This window comes from Mytilus galloprovincialis, chromosome 4 (genome assembly GCF_965363235.1).
Source record: "Mytilus galloprovincialis chromosome 4, xbMytGall1.hap1.1, whole genome shotgun sequence".
Classification (NCBI taxonomy): domain Eukaryota; kingdom Metazoa; phylum Mollusca; class Bivalvia; order Mytilida; family Mytilidae; genus Mytilus; species Mytilus galloprovincialis.
In genome coordinates, this window is record NC_134841.1 from 7,927,154 (window position 1) to 7,950,588 (window position 23,435).

General features: G+C 31.0%; 1 protein-coding gene across 2 annotated transcripts in view; it reads right to left on the reverse strand.

Moving 5' to 3' along the window:
- Positions 1-1,468: 1,468 nt before the first annotated feature.
- The window catches only part of LOC143071285 (nonsense-mediated mRNA decay factor SMG5-like), an 83,081-nt gene continuing 61,114 nt past the window's right edge, over positions 1,469-23,435 (reverse strand). Inside the window, exons 21-27 of one of the 2 annotated variants that reach the window (XM_076245505.1) lie at positions 11,793-11,852; positions 10,968-11,088; positions 10,869-10,904; positions 10,120-10,210; positions 8,810-8,890; positions 4,292-4,446; positions 1,469-2,890 (exon numbers count right to left, since the gene is read on the reverse strand). In XM_076245505.1, the coding sequence (XP_076101620.1) occupies positions 2,823-2,890; positions 4,292-4,446; positions 8,810-8,890; positions 10,120-10,210; positions 10,869-10,904; positions 10,968-11,088; positions 11,793-11,852 (612 nt within the window). In that variant the 3' untranslated portion in view covers positions 1,469-2,822. Of the gene's footprint in view, positions 2,891-4,291; positions 4,447-8,809; positions 8,891-10,119; positions 10,211-10,868; positions 10,905-10,931; positions 11,089-11,792; positions 11,853-23,435 lie in introns of both variants that reach the window. The other variant, XM_076245504.1, reaches the window with a different exon arrangement.

A 23,435-nucleotide genomic window follows, 5' to 3' on the forward strand; every position in this document is an offset into this window, starting at 1 on the left:
TGAGTTTATTTACAACCACTGGATGGATGCCACTGCTGGTGGAGATTTATTTACGTGAGGATATCACAAGCCCAGTAGTCAGCACGTTTTGTGCTGACATAAATTGTCATTGATATGGTTATATTTATAAATTTACTGTTTACAAATTTTTGACTTTTTTGAAATACTAAGGCTTTTCTACCTCAGGCATAGATCACCTTAGCTGTATTTGGCAAAACTTTTAGGAATTTTGATTTTCAATGCTCTTCTACTTCGTACTTTATTTGGCCTTTTTAACTTTTTTGGATTCGAAAGTCACTGATGAGTCTTTTGTAGACGAAACGCGCGTCTCACTCTGGCGTATATACTAAATTTAGTCCTGGTATCTATGATGAGTTTATTTACACAATTCATAGAGATTTTTCCAGGCAAGGAAACAGGGCATTCCTTCTTTTACTTACAAGGGTTTTTTTTTTTGCTTTTCTCACTGACTGTAAATAAATGATTCCAGGTATAGACAAGCAGTTACTTGCTCCAGTAATTACCTGATAGTTCTGTCTTCACATGCATGATCATTGATATGGTCATAATTATAAATTTACTGTTTACAAAACTTATAAATTTTTGAAATACTTTAGGCTTTTTTACCTCGGGAATATTTGGATTTTTTATAACATTTTTTTTTATTCGAGTGTCACCGATGAGTCTTTTGAAAATGAAACTGGCTTATGGCACAAATACAAATTTTTAATCCTGGTATCCATGATGAGTTTATTTATGCTGAGCGTCACCACAACATGGATATGTATACTGATTCTCTTACCAAAATTAAGTTCAATAATAGTGTTTAACAACTCAATCTTAAATATAATAAATGTAAATTAACAAATTTTGGGATAATTGTCACAAGATCATAGGTTTCATAAAACAAACTTGCATTTAAGATTTTTATAGTATCTTCAATTCCTTGAAATTGCAATTTTTCCTCCTCCTTTTTTTTCAATTGTTCAACAACAACAGTAACGAATGCACACAAACAACCCTAACTATTCCATATTTTTGCTTTTCCTTTTGATATTTAGCATTGATCTGTATAGAAAAATGTGCTAAAGCTAGTTGTTAATGAAATTTCTAATAAAAACAAAAATGACTTGAAAATAAATAGTTAGTTTAATATGTATTTTATTGGTCCTAAATGTGGATATAATTATGTATAATAACACTTTTTTGTTACAAAACTTGCATCCAAATACCTGATTTTTAATTTCATATGGGAAACCTTTTAATATTTGTCTTTTTTTATAACACATAAATGAATACACATTTTGTCAATAATTGTAATAATAAATGAACACAAATATCCTGAATGTATAGTATATTTTGCTGTTAATGTTGACGTTTAGCTGAGATATGTATAGATAAATGTGAAAATGCTAGTTAATATGTTTTTTTATTTATTGAAAACAGATACAATTCAAAAATTAATAAACTCTGTTGTATATATACTTTATTGGCTATAAATTCATATAATTATGTATAATAACACTTGTTTGTTACAAAATTTGCATCCAAATACCTGATTTTTAATTTCATAAGAGAAAATCCTTGTTTAATATTTGTCCTTATTTTAAATATATTAAAATAAAAATACAAAATATTCTTTAAAACAAAAAACAAAAAAAACAGAAATTTATTTCAACATTAAAATATTTGTTTAGTTTTCTTTCAGATTAAAAACACATTGATGCCACCATCATAATTAAAACAGCAGATGAATTATGTTCGATAGAACAATATTAAGAAGTTTTGTTGAATATGGTCAAACCAGTTCAAGGAGTTCCAGAGTAACATGACATGGTCATTACAGCTTCACTTTAAGGGAACACAAGTACATATTATGTACTTTTCCTTATGCGTTTACCAAAATAAAATGAACAACAAAAAATCATCAAGACTTTTTTATCAGACCTTTTTTTTTTCTTCTTCGAATATTTTCCAGCCCCCCCCCCTTTTCTCACCCACCTCCACCCCTTATTTTTAACACCAATAAATTTTTTTTGGATAAAATCTATCCATAAGTGTCATTGCAATCCATATATAGCATGAGAGTGAAAAGCAGGATAGATTAAATACATTACATATTGTGATAGGTTCAATGTTTACTATTTTTCTTCTTTTTTTAAAATATACATGAACATCAAAATGTTTTTTTAACAAAATGAAAAATATAATTACTATACTTCTTACTTGCTTCATATTTTCATTACCAAATTTTGGGTCCTATTTGTTTTTCACAAAATCAATTTTCAATACACCAAAGAGTATGCACCCAGGAGACAGATCTCTACAAGGAAGGAGGAATCATTGGTATTTGAATTCACCTTTCTGATTATGATTCAAAATGACATTTATTACTTTAAGATAACTGAGAATTGTTGCTAAGGCTATTAACAGCTTCATTTGGTAGTAAAAACTCCACAACTTCTCTCTAGAATGAGATTGTAGCCTGTTAATTAGCTATCTTTTAACAAGCAAAGATTGAAAAGGATGATTTTATCATTAATGTTTGTGTGAGTAAATAAAAGCAAGGCACACAATAAAATGACAGATGTTCCATCTTTTGTCAAACATAGAAGTTTCATGTACCATCAGTAACTCCTTTCTGACCATCTTTTTTCTTATAATTTTGATTTGATCTTATTTTACATTTCTACTGATTTGCAAATTTGCTGTATTTTTCTAGTTGTTGTTTATACTTTCTTGTGGTTGGTATTGGTCTACAGTTGGTTTGTTGGTGTTTAGCTGTACTGCTATGATTCTTGTCATTTGGCTTTTATCTATATTCAGCCTTTGTTCTTTAAGACTTCTTTCCATTTGTTGGCAAAGTTAGAAATGTTTTCAATTCCAATACCTGAAAATATCAAATATGCTTTATAATTTGAAAATGATTTGGGCAAGTGAAAGACTTAAGATTTTTCATTTTAATATTTTTCACTCATACATATTTGTCAAAATATTGAAGGGCAATTATTAAGGGGAAAGGATTCATGGATCAATTTAGGTCACTAAGGGCCAAGGGCAAAGTCTTGATGGTGAGGGCATAGATGTATTACATCTATGGTAGGAGTAAAATAGCCCATAACACAGTGCTTTAAAGGGGCTTTAAAATACAAAAAATCAAAATCAAATGATTAACGATGATATTTGTCCACTTTCGTTTTATATAATACTCAGTAACCCTGGCATTCATCTCCAGGGAATAAACATCATAGTCAATGGGGTATTGTGGTATGTAATCTATGTTGGTGCCTAATTCATAACAAAGAACTATGATAAAGAACAGAAAAGGAAATGTCTGCAGAAATTTTAATAGTTGATGTTATTATTACTCCAGAAGAAAGCTAGGCCATTTTTATGCCTAAATGAATTTATCCAAGTTCATTTGGCCTCAATATATAAAAAACATGGGTGTGTCATTGCATTCCAATTATTTCCTTTTTATTCAAATAGTACAAAACCTAAAAGGGACAACACATTTGCTAGACTAACTATCTGAGTAATGACATATCTATATCATAAATTGGGCATTAGAATATCATAATAAGTAAATCAATATTTCTAGTGTAAATCTATTGACAAGTTTTACCTGTTTAATTATCACTTTTGATATAAGGATGGCAAGTTACATTATAATGATAACAAACAGTCTGGTATCTAATGACTTATAGTTCTCATCTAACAGATTTATTTGTTCATCAGCAAATAATTACAGTTTTTAATGATCAAAAGACTTATCATTTCAGGAACTGTCATACATTATGTCAAACATTGTGTTAAAAAAAAATATCTTTAATTTTTAAAAGTTGAATACTAGATAAATGATTGATTAATCGATTAATAGGTGTTTAATGCCACTTTCAACACTAATGCTAACAGTGTGTGGCAGTCAGATTTTATTGACAGAGCAAGCTATAGTGCCCACAGAATAACACAAACCTTTGTTAGGACTGGACAAAGGAAATTTAAGCTACTGTTCAAACCAAACTTATTCTATAGCTACTCAAATTGCTTCCTTTGTTTACAGGCAATAGTGAAACATATGCCAACCTGATCAAATGCTGTAATGACATATTTTCAACACTTGATTTAATACTAGTGTTCAAGCAAACAACCTGATCAAATGCTGTAATGACATATTTTCAACACTTGATTTAATACCAGTGTTCAAGCAAACAACCTGATCAAATGCTGTAATGACATATTTTCAACACTTGATTTAATACTAGTGTTCAAGCAAATCAGACATTTTTACCTTCCTTGGTACACTTATTGATCAGCTGTTTGACAATATCGGGCAAAGAAGTGGCCTTCAAATCTTGTTTAGTCATCACAGCCACCATGTTGCCACTAGCTATGTCACCTTGTCCAGCTAAATATCTTGCACAACTAAATATCTCATATAAACACCTGTAAAACAAAAATAATAATATCCCTGAACCATTATACCTAACTTTAAAAAAAAATAAAGGCTCATAGAAGTTAGGGAAAGTCACCTGGTACATAATTATATGCATATAATTGACATTTCTTCCAGCAAGATTTTTAAAAGAGCATGCTTCTAAGCCAGTTAAAATGCTTTAAAACAAAAAAAATCTCCTTTGAACTTTTTTAGATGAACTAAAAATAAACAAAGGTATGAAATACCCAAGGGTCAGGATGGGTATCGTTGATTTCTTAGTTTATTTTTAGTCACCTCATTTTTTTCTATTCATTATATTCTAGCACCCCACTATCATTGATTCTTTTTATTACAGCACCACATTATTTTCTATTATTAATTAAAAATTTAAACTATTTTGATCTTTCCATTTATGTCTAATTAAATTTCAGGAAATACAAAGCTAAAAATCTAAATTAGTTGTAATATCGTAGAAAACCACTTCTATGTGTTTTTGTGGAAATAAACAGATTTTGGTCAATTTTCAAATAGTTCTTTGACCTGCTAATATCGAGGGCTTGTAAGTACCAACTTCTGTTTTTACCATATGTCTGATTTAATGAAAAAATCTTAAATATAAATATTTATATCATACTTTTAAGTGCTCTAAACTTTCAACAAATAGATGTTTAAATATGCAATTTTTCATATATTTGCAATTTTTCGACCATAAAATCACATTAAATATTTATAAATTTGACATTGCAGTCTAAACATTGCACACACCTAACAATTATTTTTCACAAAAATTATATTATTTTGTAATAATTGTATTTCTAGCCCAGATATATATAGGACCTTAAGCACATCTCTATTCATTTTTTTTCAGATAATTAATAAACAGAATCTTTAATCATATAAAAAAAGAAACATCCATTCTTGATTGTTTACTTTATTATGACAACATTTTAAATACCATGAAAGTTAAATATCAAAATAGTCTATTTGTTAATATTGTTCATATTATTTTGCTTTATAAAACTATAATAATTCCAAAAGGTCAAATATTTTATCAAACAGCCTGAAGTCTGGGCTTGGGATAAATACTAAAATGTCAACCGTTGAATATCAATTTTTATTATCATACACCAAAGAGAAATTTAAATCAGTAAAACTGAATCTAAATTGTTTCCAAGGTTTATAATGTGTGTTTGCCAAAATCTAAATTGTTTCTGAGGTTTGTCCAAATTCTAAATATTCCTACAGGGCTCTGCATAAAATATAAAAAAAATCATTTAATAAATTGAATTAGCATATCTATAACCACAAAAATATTTTAGAATCAGCAACCAGCAATAGCAATCCTCCTATATGAAGTATAATATACTGAAGGGAATAAAAAAATAAATATATTGCACATTATCTTTATGTTGCACAATATTTAAAGTCCTCAACCTGATTTCTAATCTAAATTCTTATTCAGATGGTAAATGCAGCATATTTCAAGTTGAATAGATTTATGATAAAAGCAGGATCTGACTTATTATAACAGCACAGTCGTTGTGTGTCAGGAAAATAATTATATCTAAAATAGCTAAATTGTTTCAACACATTTTATAACTGATAAACTATTTAGAGAACATTAATTTATATCTAACTGGAGGCTCCTAGAAGCCTGAACTCAGAAGTAAAACTTCATTTTAGTCAATCAAGTGTAATTTATAGGTCAAAGCGACCGATTTATTTCTGGGAAGCAGCTATACTACCCATGTTGAACCATTCTACCAATTATTATGACTGTAAGTCACTTGGTGTCTAAGCTAAGAATTCATACATACATACTTTAAGGCTATTTCAATTAAAATTTAGAAAAAGAATTAAAGTGAAGTTATGTTTAGCAGACTCTGCTCCACTCTCATTGGCGCATTCAAATACCAAATTATAACTTATCAAATTTATTGTAGTGTAAAAGAAAGGTCAAGTGGCCTACTTTATATATGTGTAAGGCTGCTAATCTCCATTTTAAATATTTAATGTAAGTACAAGTAATGATGCTCAGAACTTGAAAGACAATGAACCATAAAATATAGGTCATGTGACCTTCAAATTATATCTCAGAGAAGCATCTGCAAATTAATTCATATGGCTATATTTTTATGAGTTTCTGATAACAAGCCTTTTAGACACTTAAGGTACGACAATATCCCTCAACTCTGTTGTAAAAAAACTAGAGGCTCTCAAGAGCCTGTGTTGCTCACCTTGGTCTATGTGCAAATTAAACAATGGACACAGATAAATTCATGACAAAACTGTGTTTTGGTGATCATGATGTGTTTGCAGATCTTACTTTACTAGACATTCTTCTTGCTACAGTTATCTCTATCTATAATGAACTTGGCCCAGTAATTACAGTGGAAAATATATTCTACAAATTGACAAAAATTTACAAAAAATTATGAAAATTGTTAAAAAATGACAATAAAGGGCAATAACTCCTTAAGGGGTAACTTGACAATTTTGGTCATGTTGACTTATTTGTAGATCTTACTTTGCTGAACATTATTGCTGTTTACAGTTTATCTCTATTATTATATATTCAAGATAATAACCAAAAACTGCAAAATTTCCTTAAAATTACTAATTCTGGGGCAGCAACCCAACAACAGGGTGTCTGTTTTGTCTGAAAATTTCAGGGCAGATAGATCTTGACCTGATAAACAATTTATCCCTGTCAGATTTGCTCTAAAAACTTTGGTTTCAGAGATATAAGCCAAAATCTACATTTTACCCCTATGTTCTATTTTTAGCCATGGTGGCCATCTTGGTTGGTTTGATGGGTCACCGAACACTTTTTTTAACTAGATACCCCAATGATGATTGTGGTCAAGTTTGGTTAGATTTTGCCCAGTAGTTTCAGAGGAGAAGATTTTTGTAAAAGTTAACGACGCAGGACGACGACGGACGCAGGACGATGGACGCCGGACGCCAAGTGATGAGAAAAGCTCACTTGGCCCTTCGGGCCAGGTGAGCTAATAAAAAAGAATTAAAACTTTTTTTTAAGGTTAACACATGAAAAAGCTGTTTAATTGTTATCAATCTTTATTGTTTGTTTGTAAAATATGTTACAAATGTTAAATAAATATTGCTACACAAACACAGACTATGAACAAATATTATATACATACATGGATGTACAGATTGGCAGCCATAAATTGGCATTTTGACAAAGTAAAAATGTCAATTAACAGCTGTAACTGGTGATATTTTTAGCATTGAAATTATTTGATCTACTTATAAGATGGTGTTTTCAGTAACATTTATTATTTTGATCTACTTATAAGATGGTGTTTTCAGTAACATTTATTATTTTGATCTATTTATAAGATGGTGTTTTCAGTAACATTTATTATTTTGATCTATTTATAAGATGGTGTTTTCAGTAACATTTATTATTTTGATCTACTTATAAGATGGTGTTTTCAGTAACATTTATTATTTGATCTATTTATAACATGGTGTTTTCAGTAACATTTATTATTTTGATCTATTTATAGGAAGGTGTTTTCAGTAACATTTATTATTATTTTGATCTATTTATAAGATGGTGTTTTCAGTAACATTATAGATAGTACCATGTTCTTTTCAATATAGGCCTAGATTTCATCCTAAAACCCCTCTACTAGCCTAAGTCAAAAGTTATAGGGTCATTTAAATTGAGGAACCATACCAAGCCCATGATTTAAAGAGTTGAAACATTTAAATGAGTCTTTGGTAAGATACTCACATGTTTATATGAATTACCTTTATTTTGAAGTGACAAATTATGCTAATGCCATTGTAAGTTTTCACTTTACTATTACAATGTAGTGATCATTGTTTGTTTAACAAATACCGCTGTGTCATTTTGCTCGACTTGGACAAAACAAACATTTTCTTCGTCAACCATTGTTGTTAGAAAAACTTCTGATGTCATTGAGAACTGAGTAAAATAACTTTTTTTTTTTGCCCTGTGAAGAAATAATCGATTTTTGCTGTGGGCTGAGGAATGAGTAGGGCAATATAGGCTGTTATTGCATATTTTGACCAATTTTTTTGTTACAGATATATGATAATTAATTTTTCACACATTTCTTGCCCTTCTGCATTTTCATTTTTCAATTAAAGACGGTAAATATATTTAAACATCTGCATGAAACTTATCACATTATAAAGTTCATGCTAAAATAACTAAAACTAAATTGTGGAATGAACATTTTTATAAAGTACCAATATGACGACAATACCATATGAGATTGCTATTTCTTATTAAAGAGCTGATCCACATATTTTGTCTACCATGATTTTTTTATATTTTGTAAAAAAAAATTCTATTTAATGCTTTCTTATCCTTACCACATTTCCTGGTTTTTCTTCTTCAGATTTTTAGGTGTGTTTTCCTGAAGTTTCTCGTTACTTTTCTGTGCTCTAATGTATCTGTGGAAGATAATAAATTCACTTCATATTATTTTAAGAACAATTTCTTTAGAAGTGTGGGGGAAAAAAAGAAACAACTAGACTATTGATCACCAGTTTAAAAATATTCACTCAAATACTTCATGTCATTCTGTTCTTTTGACTAAACTTTGGTTTAAAAATTATTTTTCTAGTGGTATATTTTTTTTATTTCTGTCACTAAAATCTGCATAAAATTATGTATATAGTCAGGATTATGAACAACCCTTTTTGATCTGTTAGTCTTAAACCTTTTTAAATTTTAAATTCTTTAATCAATAAATCTTAATCAAATAAAACAATATTTAACATTAATATTAAATATTCTTTACAAGATGTTATTTTAATAACATATGTATGAAAACTAAATATTTTCATACTTTTAATTTGTTTCAGGTTAAGAGGTACAGTATTATGACCCTAAAGGTTGACAGGGTATAGAAAAATATTCACTTTAATATCTCCAGGGACATTTTCCTCCAGTAAAAACCCAAGCTGAGAGGGCATATATTTGGCTTTGTAGGATGTATGTATAATTATGCTGACTGGACCTTTCTTTGATAAGTAATAGCATAGCACACAACTTATCTTACTAATAGTAGAACATGAAATGTCAAAAAAATGAATTGATGGGAAATAAAAATTTGAGAAGCTAGTTAATTATGACCATCAAATCCAGAATTGATAGCAGCGAATGTACTTATATACTTGTATGTTCTTTTTATGCAGTACATGTAACAGTTGTAAAAACATTTTTTGGGTTGCTCGGCTCCGAAAAATCAGGCAAAGGGAACCTTTATTTCCACTTTTGTTAACCTGCATTTTAAAATCGTATTAATCTGACAAAATTTAAATCATTTAGGATACCTTCAGCTACTTTATCTTGACCTTAAAACAATTATGGCTATTTTGTGCATTTTTCCTTTGATCTTTTTTTGTAATAATTTTTCATATCATGCTACTCGCTTGGGAAGGAAAATTATCGCTAGAAACTAAGGAGGCATATGCCGTTGCTAATGAAATTGACATGAAATTGACAACATAGTCATAGGTAAAATAGTGATAAACAGATTATCATTGGTCATCTCAACTCAATTGCTTTTCTCTTACTGTACCGGCTCAAGTGAGAAAATCAATCTCATTGAAATGATCAACGATAATCTATAAATATAGCACATCCAATATTTGACCAGAACATGACTATGGCTTACCTGTTTCCCTTCCTGAATTCTGTTTCCAGCCATCTAATGGCCTCTCTTGCTCTAACAGACTCTTTCTTCATATAATCTAAAGTATCAATAACTGAAGTAGAAAATCAGTTCTTTTAGTTTTAACATTTTTTTTTGTCTGATTATGAACATGATGGATTGACTAAGGAGAGTAGTTTTAAACTACTCCTTGGATGTATAACAACAATATTTTGTTTTAATTTATAATTGGATTCTGTCTATACTATAAGTTTATCAAGAACCATTTTTGTTTAATGTATACTCAACATTAGTGAAATTAGCATATCAAAAACAGTGAAAAAGGCTTCAATTGATTAAACAATCTGAAAATTTTCAAATGCTTAATGGTAGGAAACTTAAACAGTATGAAGCAGGTGCTTTCTACCTGGTGCGCTTCCATTGTTATTATAGGTGCATGCTGGTTTTATTCAAAACTGTACTTTTTTTGTTAACCAGATATATTAATTCAAATTTGACAGGAAATCAGATGCTTCTTTATGATAATTTATAAAACAAAATCCTGAAAAGATTAAAGATTATATAGAAATGGTTTGATCATCTGTCATGCTGCTGAAGGTCTTACAGCATTTGTGAAATGACAAAAGTGTTCTTTAACCATTAATGCTACCTTTGAGAGCATATCAATTCATCATATCATTTCCCCAAAATATAGTATAAACTGGAATAAAAAATAGTCTGAAACTGATTACAGGTACTACAGGGACACTTACCTGCTAATGGAATTATAACTATTCCTTTATTAGTCTGATTACAGGTACTACAGGGAAACTCACCTGCTAATGGTATTATAACTATTCCTTTATTAGTCAGAGTCAGTTGTTTAACAAGTTGTAGAGAGTCACACAGTGAGGTAGTGTCCGGTATCAAGTAGGGAGGGAAATGTCCCTGGTCACTGTTGTCTAATGATCCCTCTAACTGTGTCACCTCAGCCTGAAACAAAACAAACAAGTTCACTAAACTAGTATACATTTTAGTTAACAGTTCGGCTGTAGCCCACCTGGGTACATTATTTTTTTGTTGTGTTGAAGAACAATAAGTGGCCTTGGGAGGTTTCCATTTTAAATTTTACTACATGATCTTGTTGTGAGGTTGCGTCTTCTATCATGTCTCCAACATGCATAAAACGATTACTTATAAAATATTATATGCTAGACCTGTTTATAAACAAGTCAAAATATGCTAAACAAGTGTTCCTGTAACAAGTAGAGTGGATTTTTTTCTAATTTTTAGACAAACATTGAATAACTGGCATTGGATAGTAAGAAAAATTCTCTTCACTCTGCAATCAATTTGAAGCAATTGGATAAAACTTTTAAGCAATTGGCATTGTCAAAGTACAAAGATATTCAAATATGCAGAGTAAATAATTCAGAGCTTTGTCAATTCTGACAGTTTTCTGGTATGATTTTTTTTTACATTTGTCATTAAGAGACCTTTTACAGCTGACTATGATACAGGTTATGCTTATTGTTGAAGGCTGAACAGTGACCTATAGTTAGTTATTTCCATGTCATTTTGGTCTCTGGTAGAGAGTTGTCTCATTGACAATCAAACCACATCTTAGTTTTATATCATACCTGTAGTTTTATATCATACCTGTAGTCTTATATCATACCTGTAGTTTTATATCATACCTGTAGTCTTAGCTGTGCCATGTCTTTCATTAGCTGGTTTCTCCTACTCTCTGCCACAGCCTGCAATGACAAAATATAGTGGCATCATAATATCTTTCAGGCACAAAACTTCTTAATTTTCCTATTAGATATTAGAATCCAAATAATTCTATCATGCCTTGCTCGTTGCTTACAATTCTAACATGGTAAGCATTATACTTGAAATATTTCAAAATGTTAAATTAAGCATTGCATGAAAGATTTATTTCATTAGAAAAGCCTTTGTTTGAATAATTAGTTTCTGTTGAGTGGTCTTGAAGAAACAACAGATATTTGCTCATTGTTGAAAGTTGTACGGTGACCTATAGTTGTTAATTTCTGTGTCATTTTGGTCTCTTGTGGACAGTTGTCTCATTGGCAATCATACCACATCTTCTTTTTTATATTTGTTACAATCTGATCAAAATATTGAAAAGTCTTGTATAACTGTTGGGGAGAAATCAATGTGATTATTTGATTGTTGGTTGCCTAACATCCAGTGGCAAATATTTCATGCATGTTCAGAATGAGAACAAGTTAACAATAAATACAATAGGTAGATTTTGTCAAAGAGGCCATCTGATGAAATTTGGACTGCCACTGGAAAATGAGGGTTACGGGTAACAATGTGATAAAATATAAATATAAAAGTTGTGCAACTTTACATGCTGAACAAGAATGTGTCCATAGTACAAGGATGCCCCACTCCCACTATCATTTTCTATGTTCAGTGGACCGTGAAATTGGGGTCAAAACTTTAATTTGGAATTAAAATTCGAAAGATTATATCATAGGGAACATGTGTACTAAGTTTCAAGTTGATGTAACTTTAACTTCATCAAAAACTACCTTGACCAAAAACTTTAACCTGAACTTTGCACTATCATTTTCTATGTTCAGTGGACCATGAAATTGGGGTCAAAACTATAATTTGGCATTAAAATTAGAAAGATCACATCATGGGGAACATGTGCATTAAGTTTCAAGTTGATTGGACTTCAGCTTCATCAAAAACTACCTCGACCAAAAACTTTAACCGGACGGACAAATGGAGGCACAGACGGACGGACGGACGGACGAACGGAGGCACAGACCAGAAAACATAATGCCCCTCTACTATCGTAGGTGGGGCATAAAAAGACTCTGCACATAAGTTAAGTAGGTTTCTGTCACATAGTGTAAAAGAAGTTTCTGTGCTGACACCACAGTAAAACACTAAGTAACATTATGCTACTTGAATAAATGCAATTTAGTCTTATGTAAGGGGAGAACAACCTTTCTGATGTTGCAGAATATGTTTGTTTCTAATTATTATATCATTCTGGGATTTTTTCCCATTCCCAGAGTAATTATATTAACCAAGTGTTTCAATATTTGATAAGTCACACTATAGAAATCTTTTTATATTTAATGACAAACTATAATTAAATATCTTCTTAGATAACACACTGATGTCATTGTTAATTGGTACAAAGAGTTTTGTAAAAGTACATCAGTATGCTCTCATTAATAGTCACAGGAAGAATGACACAAGTAAAAACACTGGCGATCAACACTTTGAAAAATCCTCACAGGATATTTATAGCTCTACTACATTAAATCGACATTTTCATCTGATCAGCTGCTTCACTTGGGTAATCGACCATTGATACTATATTGATACATTCTGGTTTCCTGTTAAGTGTATTAGTATTGTACTGGATGCCTGTTAAGTGTATTAGTATTGTATTAGATCTTCACCAACCAAAAAATCTTACGCTTTCTCTGTTTTTCAATTTAATGAAATAACACAAGGCTAATCGTTTTGTCAGCAAGATTAATATCTTTATGTAACTTGACCTATGTGCATCATTATCTTATAATTATTTTTTAATGATTTTTCTGGTTTTATCCTTAGTCACAGTCATAACAACTGCCAAAGTATGTGATCATGTTAGTGCTGGATGTGGGGTCGAAACGTAAAATGTATAGGTATGTTTGTTGCTGGGTGTTTTACTGAACTGTCAGACAAATGACAAACAGTTTTTATTGGTGGAAGGACTGCTGGAGAACCTGTGGATACTAATCATTTGATTTTTTGATTTTTGGTGTTTTAACACCACTCTTAAGCACTGCATTTAGGCTATTACATGGCAGCCAGTTTTTATTGTGGAGGAAGCTGGAGTGCTTGGAGAAAACCACTGACATCCCTAGTCAATTAAGATTGGAGTAGAGTGCACCTGCAACCAAACTCACAATCTCAGTGTTGACTGGCTAGTGATTGCAGTAGTAACTACTTAGACCACTGCCAAATCCATGAAAATAAAAGTTTTTTTTTTCAATTCACAAAAATTTGTATCCTTGAAAAATAAATGAATCCATGGTATAAATTAACCTTATTATTAAACATAGAAAGATAACAATCCATGAAACCATTTCTTCTAGAATCCTGTTATGTATTTTTTAAATATCTAATAATTCAGTTTCCTAAATTATCTAAATGTATTTATAACTTCAATTAATTTATCTAGAATAAGATGTATACAATAAATTCAGATTTCTGTGAAAATAATCCTAATCACAGAGCGGAACTAGTCGCCTACTATATTTGGGTGCAAAATACAAGTATTGTCAAGTACTTGATGTGAAAATTGTGCCCGCCTCATCCACTTGAGTATAACTTAACAACAGGAATTATTTCAATGAGGTCTGAATTAACTTCAAATTTAAAGTACATAAAACACTTAGGAGGAAATATTTAAAGACCGACATCAAACAAAACTATCATTATCTTAATGTTAAACTTATATTTTCATAAGTATCCCTGCAAATCAATTAGATGCAATAATTCTACATCGAAGACAGGTATTACACTATTTTAAATGGAAAGATTTTTAATTAAGTGGAAGTAAATCTTCAATTAATAGATAAAAAATCTGAAGGACATCACAAGCAGCTTTCAGACATGGAAAATGAGAATCAAACCCACTACTTTAACATTCATTAATATATTTCATTTGTGAAAATTGAGTATAGATATTTCTTGGTTAAATTTACAAAAACAATATGTGTCTTAACAACATGGCTGCTCCAACCTGCAGTCTTATTGTTAAACATACATTTGTGGGAATTTATATGGAAGATGTCAGGTGTACTAGAGAGATACACTGGCAACACTGTATGTATGATCTTGGGTTTTTAGTGGCAAAAGAAAAGGAAACTATTCAATAGTTACATCAAGTACAGAGCAATGAGCTTGGTAGATAAAGAAAACCCATAAAAAATCCAACTTTGTGACTTTTGTAACAAAACAAAACCTGTCACCTTCTGTACTAAATATACATTATAAGTAACACTTAGTGCTCATTCTTCCCTCTACTTTCTAAAATCCTCAGCACACATCTTGGGAGGGCATAGAATCAAATTGTCAAATTGTTGATTGCAGCAAATCAATCAAATAGTAAACATAGAATAATAATAGCACATTCATACAGATAACTCTTGCACTTAAGGCATTGGTTTTATGGCACAATAAAGGTATACTTTAAATAATAGAATGGTTTATGGAATGGCCTATCCCATGTCAGGAACCTTAAGTCAGTGGTTATCTTTGGTTACTGTCTGTCACATTTGTTTTGGGCATAAAACAGGTCTTTGGTTTTCTCTTCAGAAATATTTCATATTTTGTCATAAAAGAGTAATATAACATGCTACATGTATATGATATAAGTTTTGCTCACTGTGAAGACTAGTGACCAATAGTTGTTGAAAACCTTGTCTTTTGGTCTATGATGGATAGCTGTGTCTTTGATAATTATATCAAATAACTATTTACACCACTGGGTTGATGCCACTGCTAGTGGACGTTTCGTCCCCGAGGGTATCACCAGCCCAGTAGTCAACACTTTGGTGTTGACATGAATATCAATAATGTGGTCATTTTTATAAATTTTCTGTTTAAAAAACTTTGAATTTTTCGAAAAACTAAGTATTTTCTTATCCCAGGCATAGATTACCTTAGCCGTATTTGGCACAACTTTTTGGATTTTGGATCCTCTATGATCTTCAACTTTGTACTTGTTTGGCTTCATAAATATTTTGATATGAGCGTCACTGATGAGTCTTATGTAGACGAAACGCGTGTCTGGCGTACTAAATTATAATCCTGGTACCTTTGATAACTATTTACACCACTGGGTCGATGCCACTGCTGGTGGACGTTTCGTCCCCAGGGTATCACCAGCCCAGTAGTCAACACTTCGGTGTTGACATGAATATCAATAATGTGGTCATTTTTATAAATTTTCTGTTTACAAAACTTTGAATTTTTCGAAAATTTAAGGATTTTCTTATCCCAGGCATAGATTACCTTAGCCGTGTTTGGCACAACTTTTTGGAATTTTGGATCCTCTATGCTCTTCAACTTTGTACTTGTTTGGCTTTATAAATATTTTGATATGAGCATCACTGATGAGTCTTATGTAGACGAAACACACGTCTGGCGTACTAAATTATAATCCTGGTACCTTTGATAACTATTTACACCACTGGGTTGATGCCAATGCTGGTGGACGTTTCGTCCCCGAGGGTATCACCAGCCCAGTAGTCAACATGAATATCAATAATGTGGTCATTTTTATAAATTTTCTGTTTACAAAACTTTGAATTTTTCGAAAAACTAAGGATTTTCTTATCCCAGGCATAGATTACCTTAGCCGTATTTGGCACAACTTTTTAGAATTTTGGATCCTCTATGCTCTTCAACTTTGTACTTGTTTGGCTTTATAAATATTTTGATATGAGCGTCACTGATGAGTCTTATGTAGACGAAACGCGCATCTGGCGTACTAAATTATAATCCTGGTACCTTTGATAACTATATATCTCTATATTTTATTTTTAGATCAAAATGTGATATTGATAAAACTGACGCAAATTACTTGCAATGGGAAGTTGTTCTAAACCAATTTTGAAAAAAAACACCTTTATTTAGATGCTTAAAATGCATCAAAGGAGCAGAAATTTTAATCCAATAAAAATTAAAGGTATGATGGTGTGATGAAAAATTCATAATAATGTGTTGTCATCATATCTGTTACTTAAATAACAATAAGAAACAATATTCTGGGGATTCTAAAATCTATTTGCAATACTTGCCACCAACATGGCTTATAATAACAGAACCTTTTCACATCAGACAAGGGAGATAATACAGCAATAAAAATAAAACATAAGGATAGCATGGAAAAGTCCACAATCTCTTGGGTCCTATGTATTGTTAAAACTTAATCAAAATCAGATTTAATACTGTAAAGAATATGCTATAATAGAGATTGCAAGACTTGGTTCCAGTTTAAATATCTATCCCTTATTTTCTATAATGCCTATTATAACTCAGAAGAGTATCATTTGTCTGTGGTGCATCATTCTCAATGTCGAAATTAAATGTGTTTCTAACATAAACAAAGTACAACCATTTGTTACTTCCTTACATTCTGGTTTCAAGATGATTATGAAAGTTAATGCATGCTGAAACAATTGAGTACCTAATTGCACAGCATTTTGCCAAGTATAATTGTTGGAATTTGCATCTGTGAATGATCACAATGTTTGTTCAACATTCAAACAGCCTTCAATTTAGAAGTATTCTTAATGGCAGTCATATATAACACGTGCTTACATACTTTAAATACAGTATATATAGATGGTACTAATTCTCAGTCATAAATACTCTACTTATAGCACTGATCTCAACTCTCAAGTACTTACAAGACGTTCAATGTCTCCTCACACCATATGAGAACTGTATAAACAAAGATTTGTTTTGCTCCAATTTTTTTAACAACCATAGATGTACTTAATTGGTATTACATTTATGGAACAATATTACCTTCGCTCTTTATTTCAGAAAATCGACCATAAAATTTATTGATTTAGAACATAAAGTTCATATTAGGAAAAACCTGGTATTCTCATTGTAATGAGATTTATATTTGAGATGTGTTTTATGTTACATGAAGGTGGTGTTAAACATCAACATTCAATCAATCAATAATATCAAAGGCTTTATTGTGTAATAGCATGACCTTTTAAACATTTTCAACAGTTTTAGTAGCATACAAAAACGTACTAACAAAGAACAACGAAAATCTAATTTAAGTGTGGTTTGGGAATAAAAACTAACAGCTCTAAATCTTTGTTAATGTAAATTCTTTATTTATCTATACTTTCATGATACATATATTATAATTAGTAGTAACTTAATTTATCTATATGTAAATCATTAAATTATCCAAAAATTTATTCAATTATTGCACAATCTGACTAAGAAAAGTTTGTGTAAATTGAGACAGGGTACTTGGACTACCATCAAACTAAACAGTTGTTTTAAATGATGCATATAATATTTATGTATGGCTGTCTTTGATCTAAGAAGATGGAGTATATATTAGTCAATTAAGATAATGGATTCAACCATTGAATTATCAAAGAAATTTACTTATAATAATTAAGTGAAAACATTTGGCGAAAATTGACGATTTAACAATCACCTATGAAGCATTTAACATCCTGTAATTCTGGAACATGAGTTTCCCTGATTTAATTAAACCATTTTAAAGTGCTCCACATGTGCAAAGTTAACTAATATTTATTTACATAAAAGTGTGAGCAGGGAAAATAATTAGTGGAAAACCAAAATAACAAGGACAGAGTTTGTGAATTAATGAAACAAAAGTGGTATCTAACAGCTGAACCTGCATTAAAGGTGTAAAAGTCATTTCTACAGGAACTAATGATTACAATGTATCACAATTGCTACAACTATTTTCACATGTTGTTTCCTTCTTAATAATGAATTGAGGAAATACAATGTCCTATGTTTGAGTAATGTTTTTGTTATGATAGTTTTTATTTTTGTTATGAAAAATTCCCTTCATTACTTCATATCACTTAATTTTTTTTACTTGAGGACTTTGTATGCTTTTTAAAATATTGTATAATTTGTGGCATGGCGTTGTCAGTTTATTTTTCAATTAATTAGTTTGACTGTTCCTCTGGTATCTTTCGCCCCTCTTTTGTAAAATCAACAGAAAAGTGACACCACTATAATATTAGCTAAACAAAGGCATATCTATAGTATATATGTACTTATTCTATTTCTGACCATACACTGATTTCTTTTTATTACAAATCTGGACACTATATACCATTTACCTATCAACAAAGCAATATAAAGTTATTTTAAGGTTACAATCTTGATGAATACACTGATTAACTTGACACAATATACCTCCTTAATTATGAATAATTACACATGTCTCCTGGTGAAGTTCTTTGTACTTTTACATGTCCTTACATTATATTACCAGTCAGACCTATCAAGGTCTCTACACCTATTAGACTGTAATAATACAACAAAGATTTACTTATTTTCCACTTGAGTTGTTATGGTGCCCTCCAGTCATACAGAGCTATGATGTTTACACTAATAACTCACACATTTACCACAATGTTCTATCATTAAATAAAAGTAAATACCATTTTTTTGTTATTGATCTGTTTGAACTGTTTATATACAATTAGTGGAACATTCCCTCTGGAAAAAATCTTTATAGCCTTTCTTTTTTTTCAGCATGAAAATTATACCCTGAGAGTATATAGCAGTTAGAGTTAAGACTTTACCTTGGCTAATTAACTAAATAACAGATATGCATACCAAATAATTCAAGCACTTTGTTTTATTTTTGAATAAAGTAAATAGACGTTCACACCAATTTATATCTATTGCGTTTTCTGACACCCCCTACCCCTCTATCTACAGTATGGTGAAGTTAATGATATTTGAAAGTTCTGCCCCATGGCTTCTTCTATTTGTTAAATGACTACAGCATTTACTGCAATACTTGTTGTTTTTTTACCCAGCAATGCTATGCATTCTCTGATTTATGATTATGGCAACACCCTTGATATCTATTTAATTCCATTTCTATGTGGAATTTATCATGTAGGATCTTCTATTCCCTTTATCTGAGGATCTGTAAACCCAAAGCAGTTTAGAAATCAATTTAACTTCATATCATAAAGTTTAAAATATTTTGATGTGAATCACACATGGCATACAGCTCACAAACCTATAAACAACCCATCATTTTACCACAAAACCCAGCTGCCTTTTTATAAGCAATTATTACAAAAACCACTTCTATGATGAGTTCATAAAAATTATCAAAAAATTTCATTACTGACAGTTTATGTTTCAATTTTAATAGTTATCTCCCCTTTAATCAGACAAAGATAAGGGGAGACAACACAGTACACACAATTTGATAAGCAGGCCATCTGCAAAATATATCTGTTTGGTGTAATATTAAAAGTCATGATCCAAACTGTCAGAAAAATGGATGGTATCTGTTTAATTTTCAATTTACATTTAAAAATAACTCAAACATGTACTGCATAAAAATTCTGACTCCTGCAGTGGGCATACATGAAATACTCAAAGATGAATCAAATACTTTACATGTTTAGTAATCTTTATACACAAGTGAACAGTGGTGGATCTAGAAATTGTAATAAGGGGGGCCACTGACTGCCTAAGAGTGAATTCCTCCATAATCAATCAAATTTTTCCTTCAAATGGGGGGCGGAGGGGGGATAATAATGTTAAACATTTCTTTGACCACATCTTGTCCCATGCAATGCCAAGTTAGGCTATGGAATTCATGTGTTGTTCATTGTTGTTTGTCTGTGTTTGTTTGTTGTTTTTTGGTTTAAAGACGAATGTTGGTTAAAATTCACATGAAAATGTCTTTATAGTCTTGACTATATTAAAAAAAATGTGTTTCTTCTTCACAATAGTTCATCTTACTTGTACTCATTCAGATCCATGTCTGGTCTTAAACATGCAGAGGACATGGTGACACCCAGGTCAAACTGTGTAAAGATTGTTGGACATATTCTTTTTTCATGTCTGTTAACTCTGAATAAATTGTCGTACATGTCCTTCACCTGGACACTTTGTACTAACTTTTGTACTTCACATGTAAAGCTGTGTTTTTTCTGATTTAATTTTCATGTTTACTAATTGTTTACTTGAGAATTGTGTGGTTTGATTTTTGTCATATAGCAAATAATGTATATGTTGAACATCACTCAGTAATAAAATATTTGTATGTAGTACATCATCAAGATCCTTTTAAACTTCTTGGTGGTCAGGAAAAATCAAAAAGTCAGATCTCTAAATATTACACGGATTAGTTTTTCATCATATACCAAAATCTCAACATTTACATGTTTAACAAACACATGAAACTGCCATGATAAGTGACAGACTGTATAATACTTCTTAATTTTGAGCTAAAAAAAGTCTAATGTTGAGTGCTTCCCTGGTAGTACTATAAATAAAGGGTCAGGAGTTAACCTAGATAAAAGGAGATGTGGATATATGTCAATGAGACAGCAAACCAACAAGATATTGGACATGACTCATTTGCACTGAGATCATTAAATTGCAGCCCTTGACTGATACATAGTAACCTGAATAATTCAATTGCTATACTCCACTCAATAGTTCACTTCATTAATGAAAGACAAACAATAGTAGATAGAGGGTGCTGAATTATTGAGATAACTACATAGTGGCATCATAAACTTTATTATCAGACATCAGTGTAGATCCAAATTAATTCTTTACAACTCTGGAATTTTTATATTCAAATAAATCAACTTTGAACATCAAAAGTTAATATGAAAATATCTAATATTAATTTCATATTCATAACTTCTCCCAGTAGAGTTTAAAATCCCTTGTGGTACATTCATAGCTCATTAATTTATCTCCCATCAATTATTATCTGACCAATCATCAGGTCTGTTATAATGTTTTATCAATCTTCCAATCAGCTGTTTGGTATTATAATCACTCCTGATACACAATCAGATAATACAGATTTGTGGAGATCTTGCCAGAACTGTGTAACAAACCATATCATTCTAATTAATTACCGCCTGGGGTTCAAACAAAACAAGTCAGGTAAAACAACTCTTGTGTGCTCTACAAGTACTTTTGTTGGGTATTTTATATACTAAAGTAAATAGAGCCAATACATATTGTTTTCCTTATATGACTGCATCTGACCTCAATAGAAATATCGAACAACTACAAATATGTCCCTTTCCAGCTTTTGATAATTTTTAAGTCCTCTCATTTCAAAATCAAAGCATTATCTATGAAAACTTCAGGGGCACATCCAGTCATTTCAACCATGTCCCCATTCAAATGCATTTATCCTTAAAAAATAAGGGGGGTAACCTATGGAACCCCTCCCACTGGATCTACCACTGAACTGGCATCCTATTTGGTAGAAGAGAAAGAGAAGAGAAAATACGGAGTATCAAAGACAGAATAAATCAGAAAAACAGAGAATATATTGGATGTACTTGGCCTGAAAAAAATGGTAATGAAACACTACCCCTTACAACTCCTCACTTATGTGCAAATGGTAAACAGAACAGGCTTGTTACAGTTTGCTATTCCAATAATCACAAAATACCAGCAAACAAAAGCTAATTGTAAAAATCTACCTCACTACTGATTACATTCTAAGCCTATTAAACTGATATAGTCTGATCTGTTAATAACATTCCATTTTGGATCAGATAGTTCTTGCTAATGTTTTTGACACCTTGATACTTCTCTGTTGGCTGAGGCAATGTATACGAATTCCACATGGTTAACTTTATAACTATACCTTGTCTGTACAATGTAAGGAGACATTTTTTATTTATCATTCCCAGTACATTAATTAAAAGAAAGTACTATTGTATATCAGTAGCTGATATGAGTGACTGCCAAGCAGAGTGATAGGTACTTCTGTTATAAGTGTACTTTCCTGTAAACAGCTGAGTCATCAATGTCCTCACTATATCATATAAATATATATCTCACAATCCATGGTATGCTTGTCAATCTCTCTCACTATCCACAGTATAAATATATCTAGTAATGTCATGTGGTGCAAAAAGTTTAACTCTATTTGTATACTATATGAGCTCTCTGGGAATAATAAGTAAGCTTGGTGGCATTACAGAATGAATTTTGACGAAAATGCAGTTTTGGTCCATAGATGTGTTCAGGGGTTTGGTCCTATTATCTAGTTCCAAGCCCCTAAAATAAGAAAGTGGAAGCTAGCTAAGTGACTGCAATGACTACTACAAGTAACACATGGAAAATAAAGGGTAATGGGTTTAATCACCAAAGGTCTGTGGTAGAACAACCAAATCATTAAATATGCTCAGTCATAACAGATAGCAGACGCAAATTACTATACATCCTTTGTACAACAGTCTCTGCCGAGGATAAAATTGTGTTCTGAGCTTTTTATGAAAAAAAAACCCACCAATGTCGAATAAACAAACTAACTACTGACCTTTATTGAACAGAAATACCTGGCATTAGAAATTAACTTCACCAAATTGTGTTCAGAATTAGCTTTACATTGTAATGGGGGAAAAGAGTATTGACTTATATAATTATGTCAAATTATAAGTTTATTTTTAACTCATTGTAGATGACACTTAGCCAGACAGGATTATATAGCACATGTCTGTCCCTATGAGGTCAGCTATGAATATTTCAACAGATAT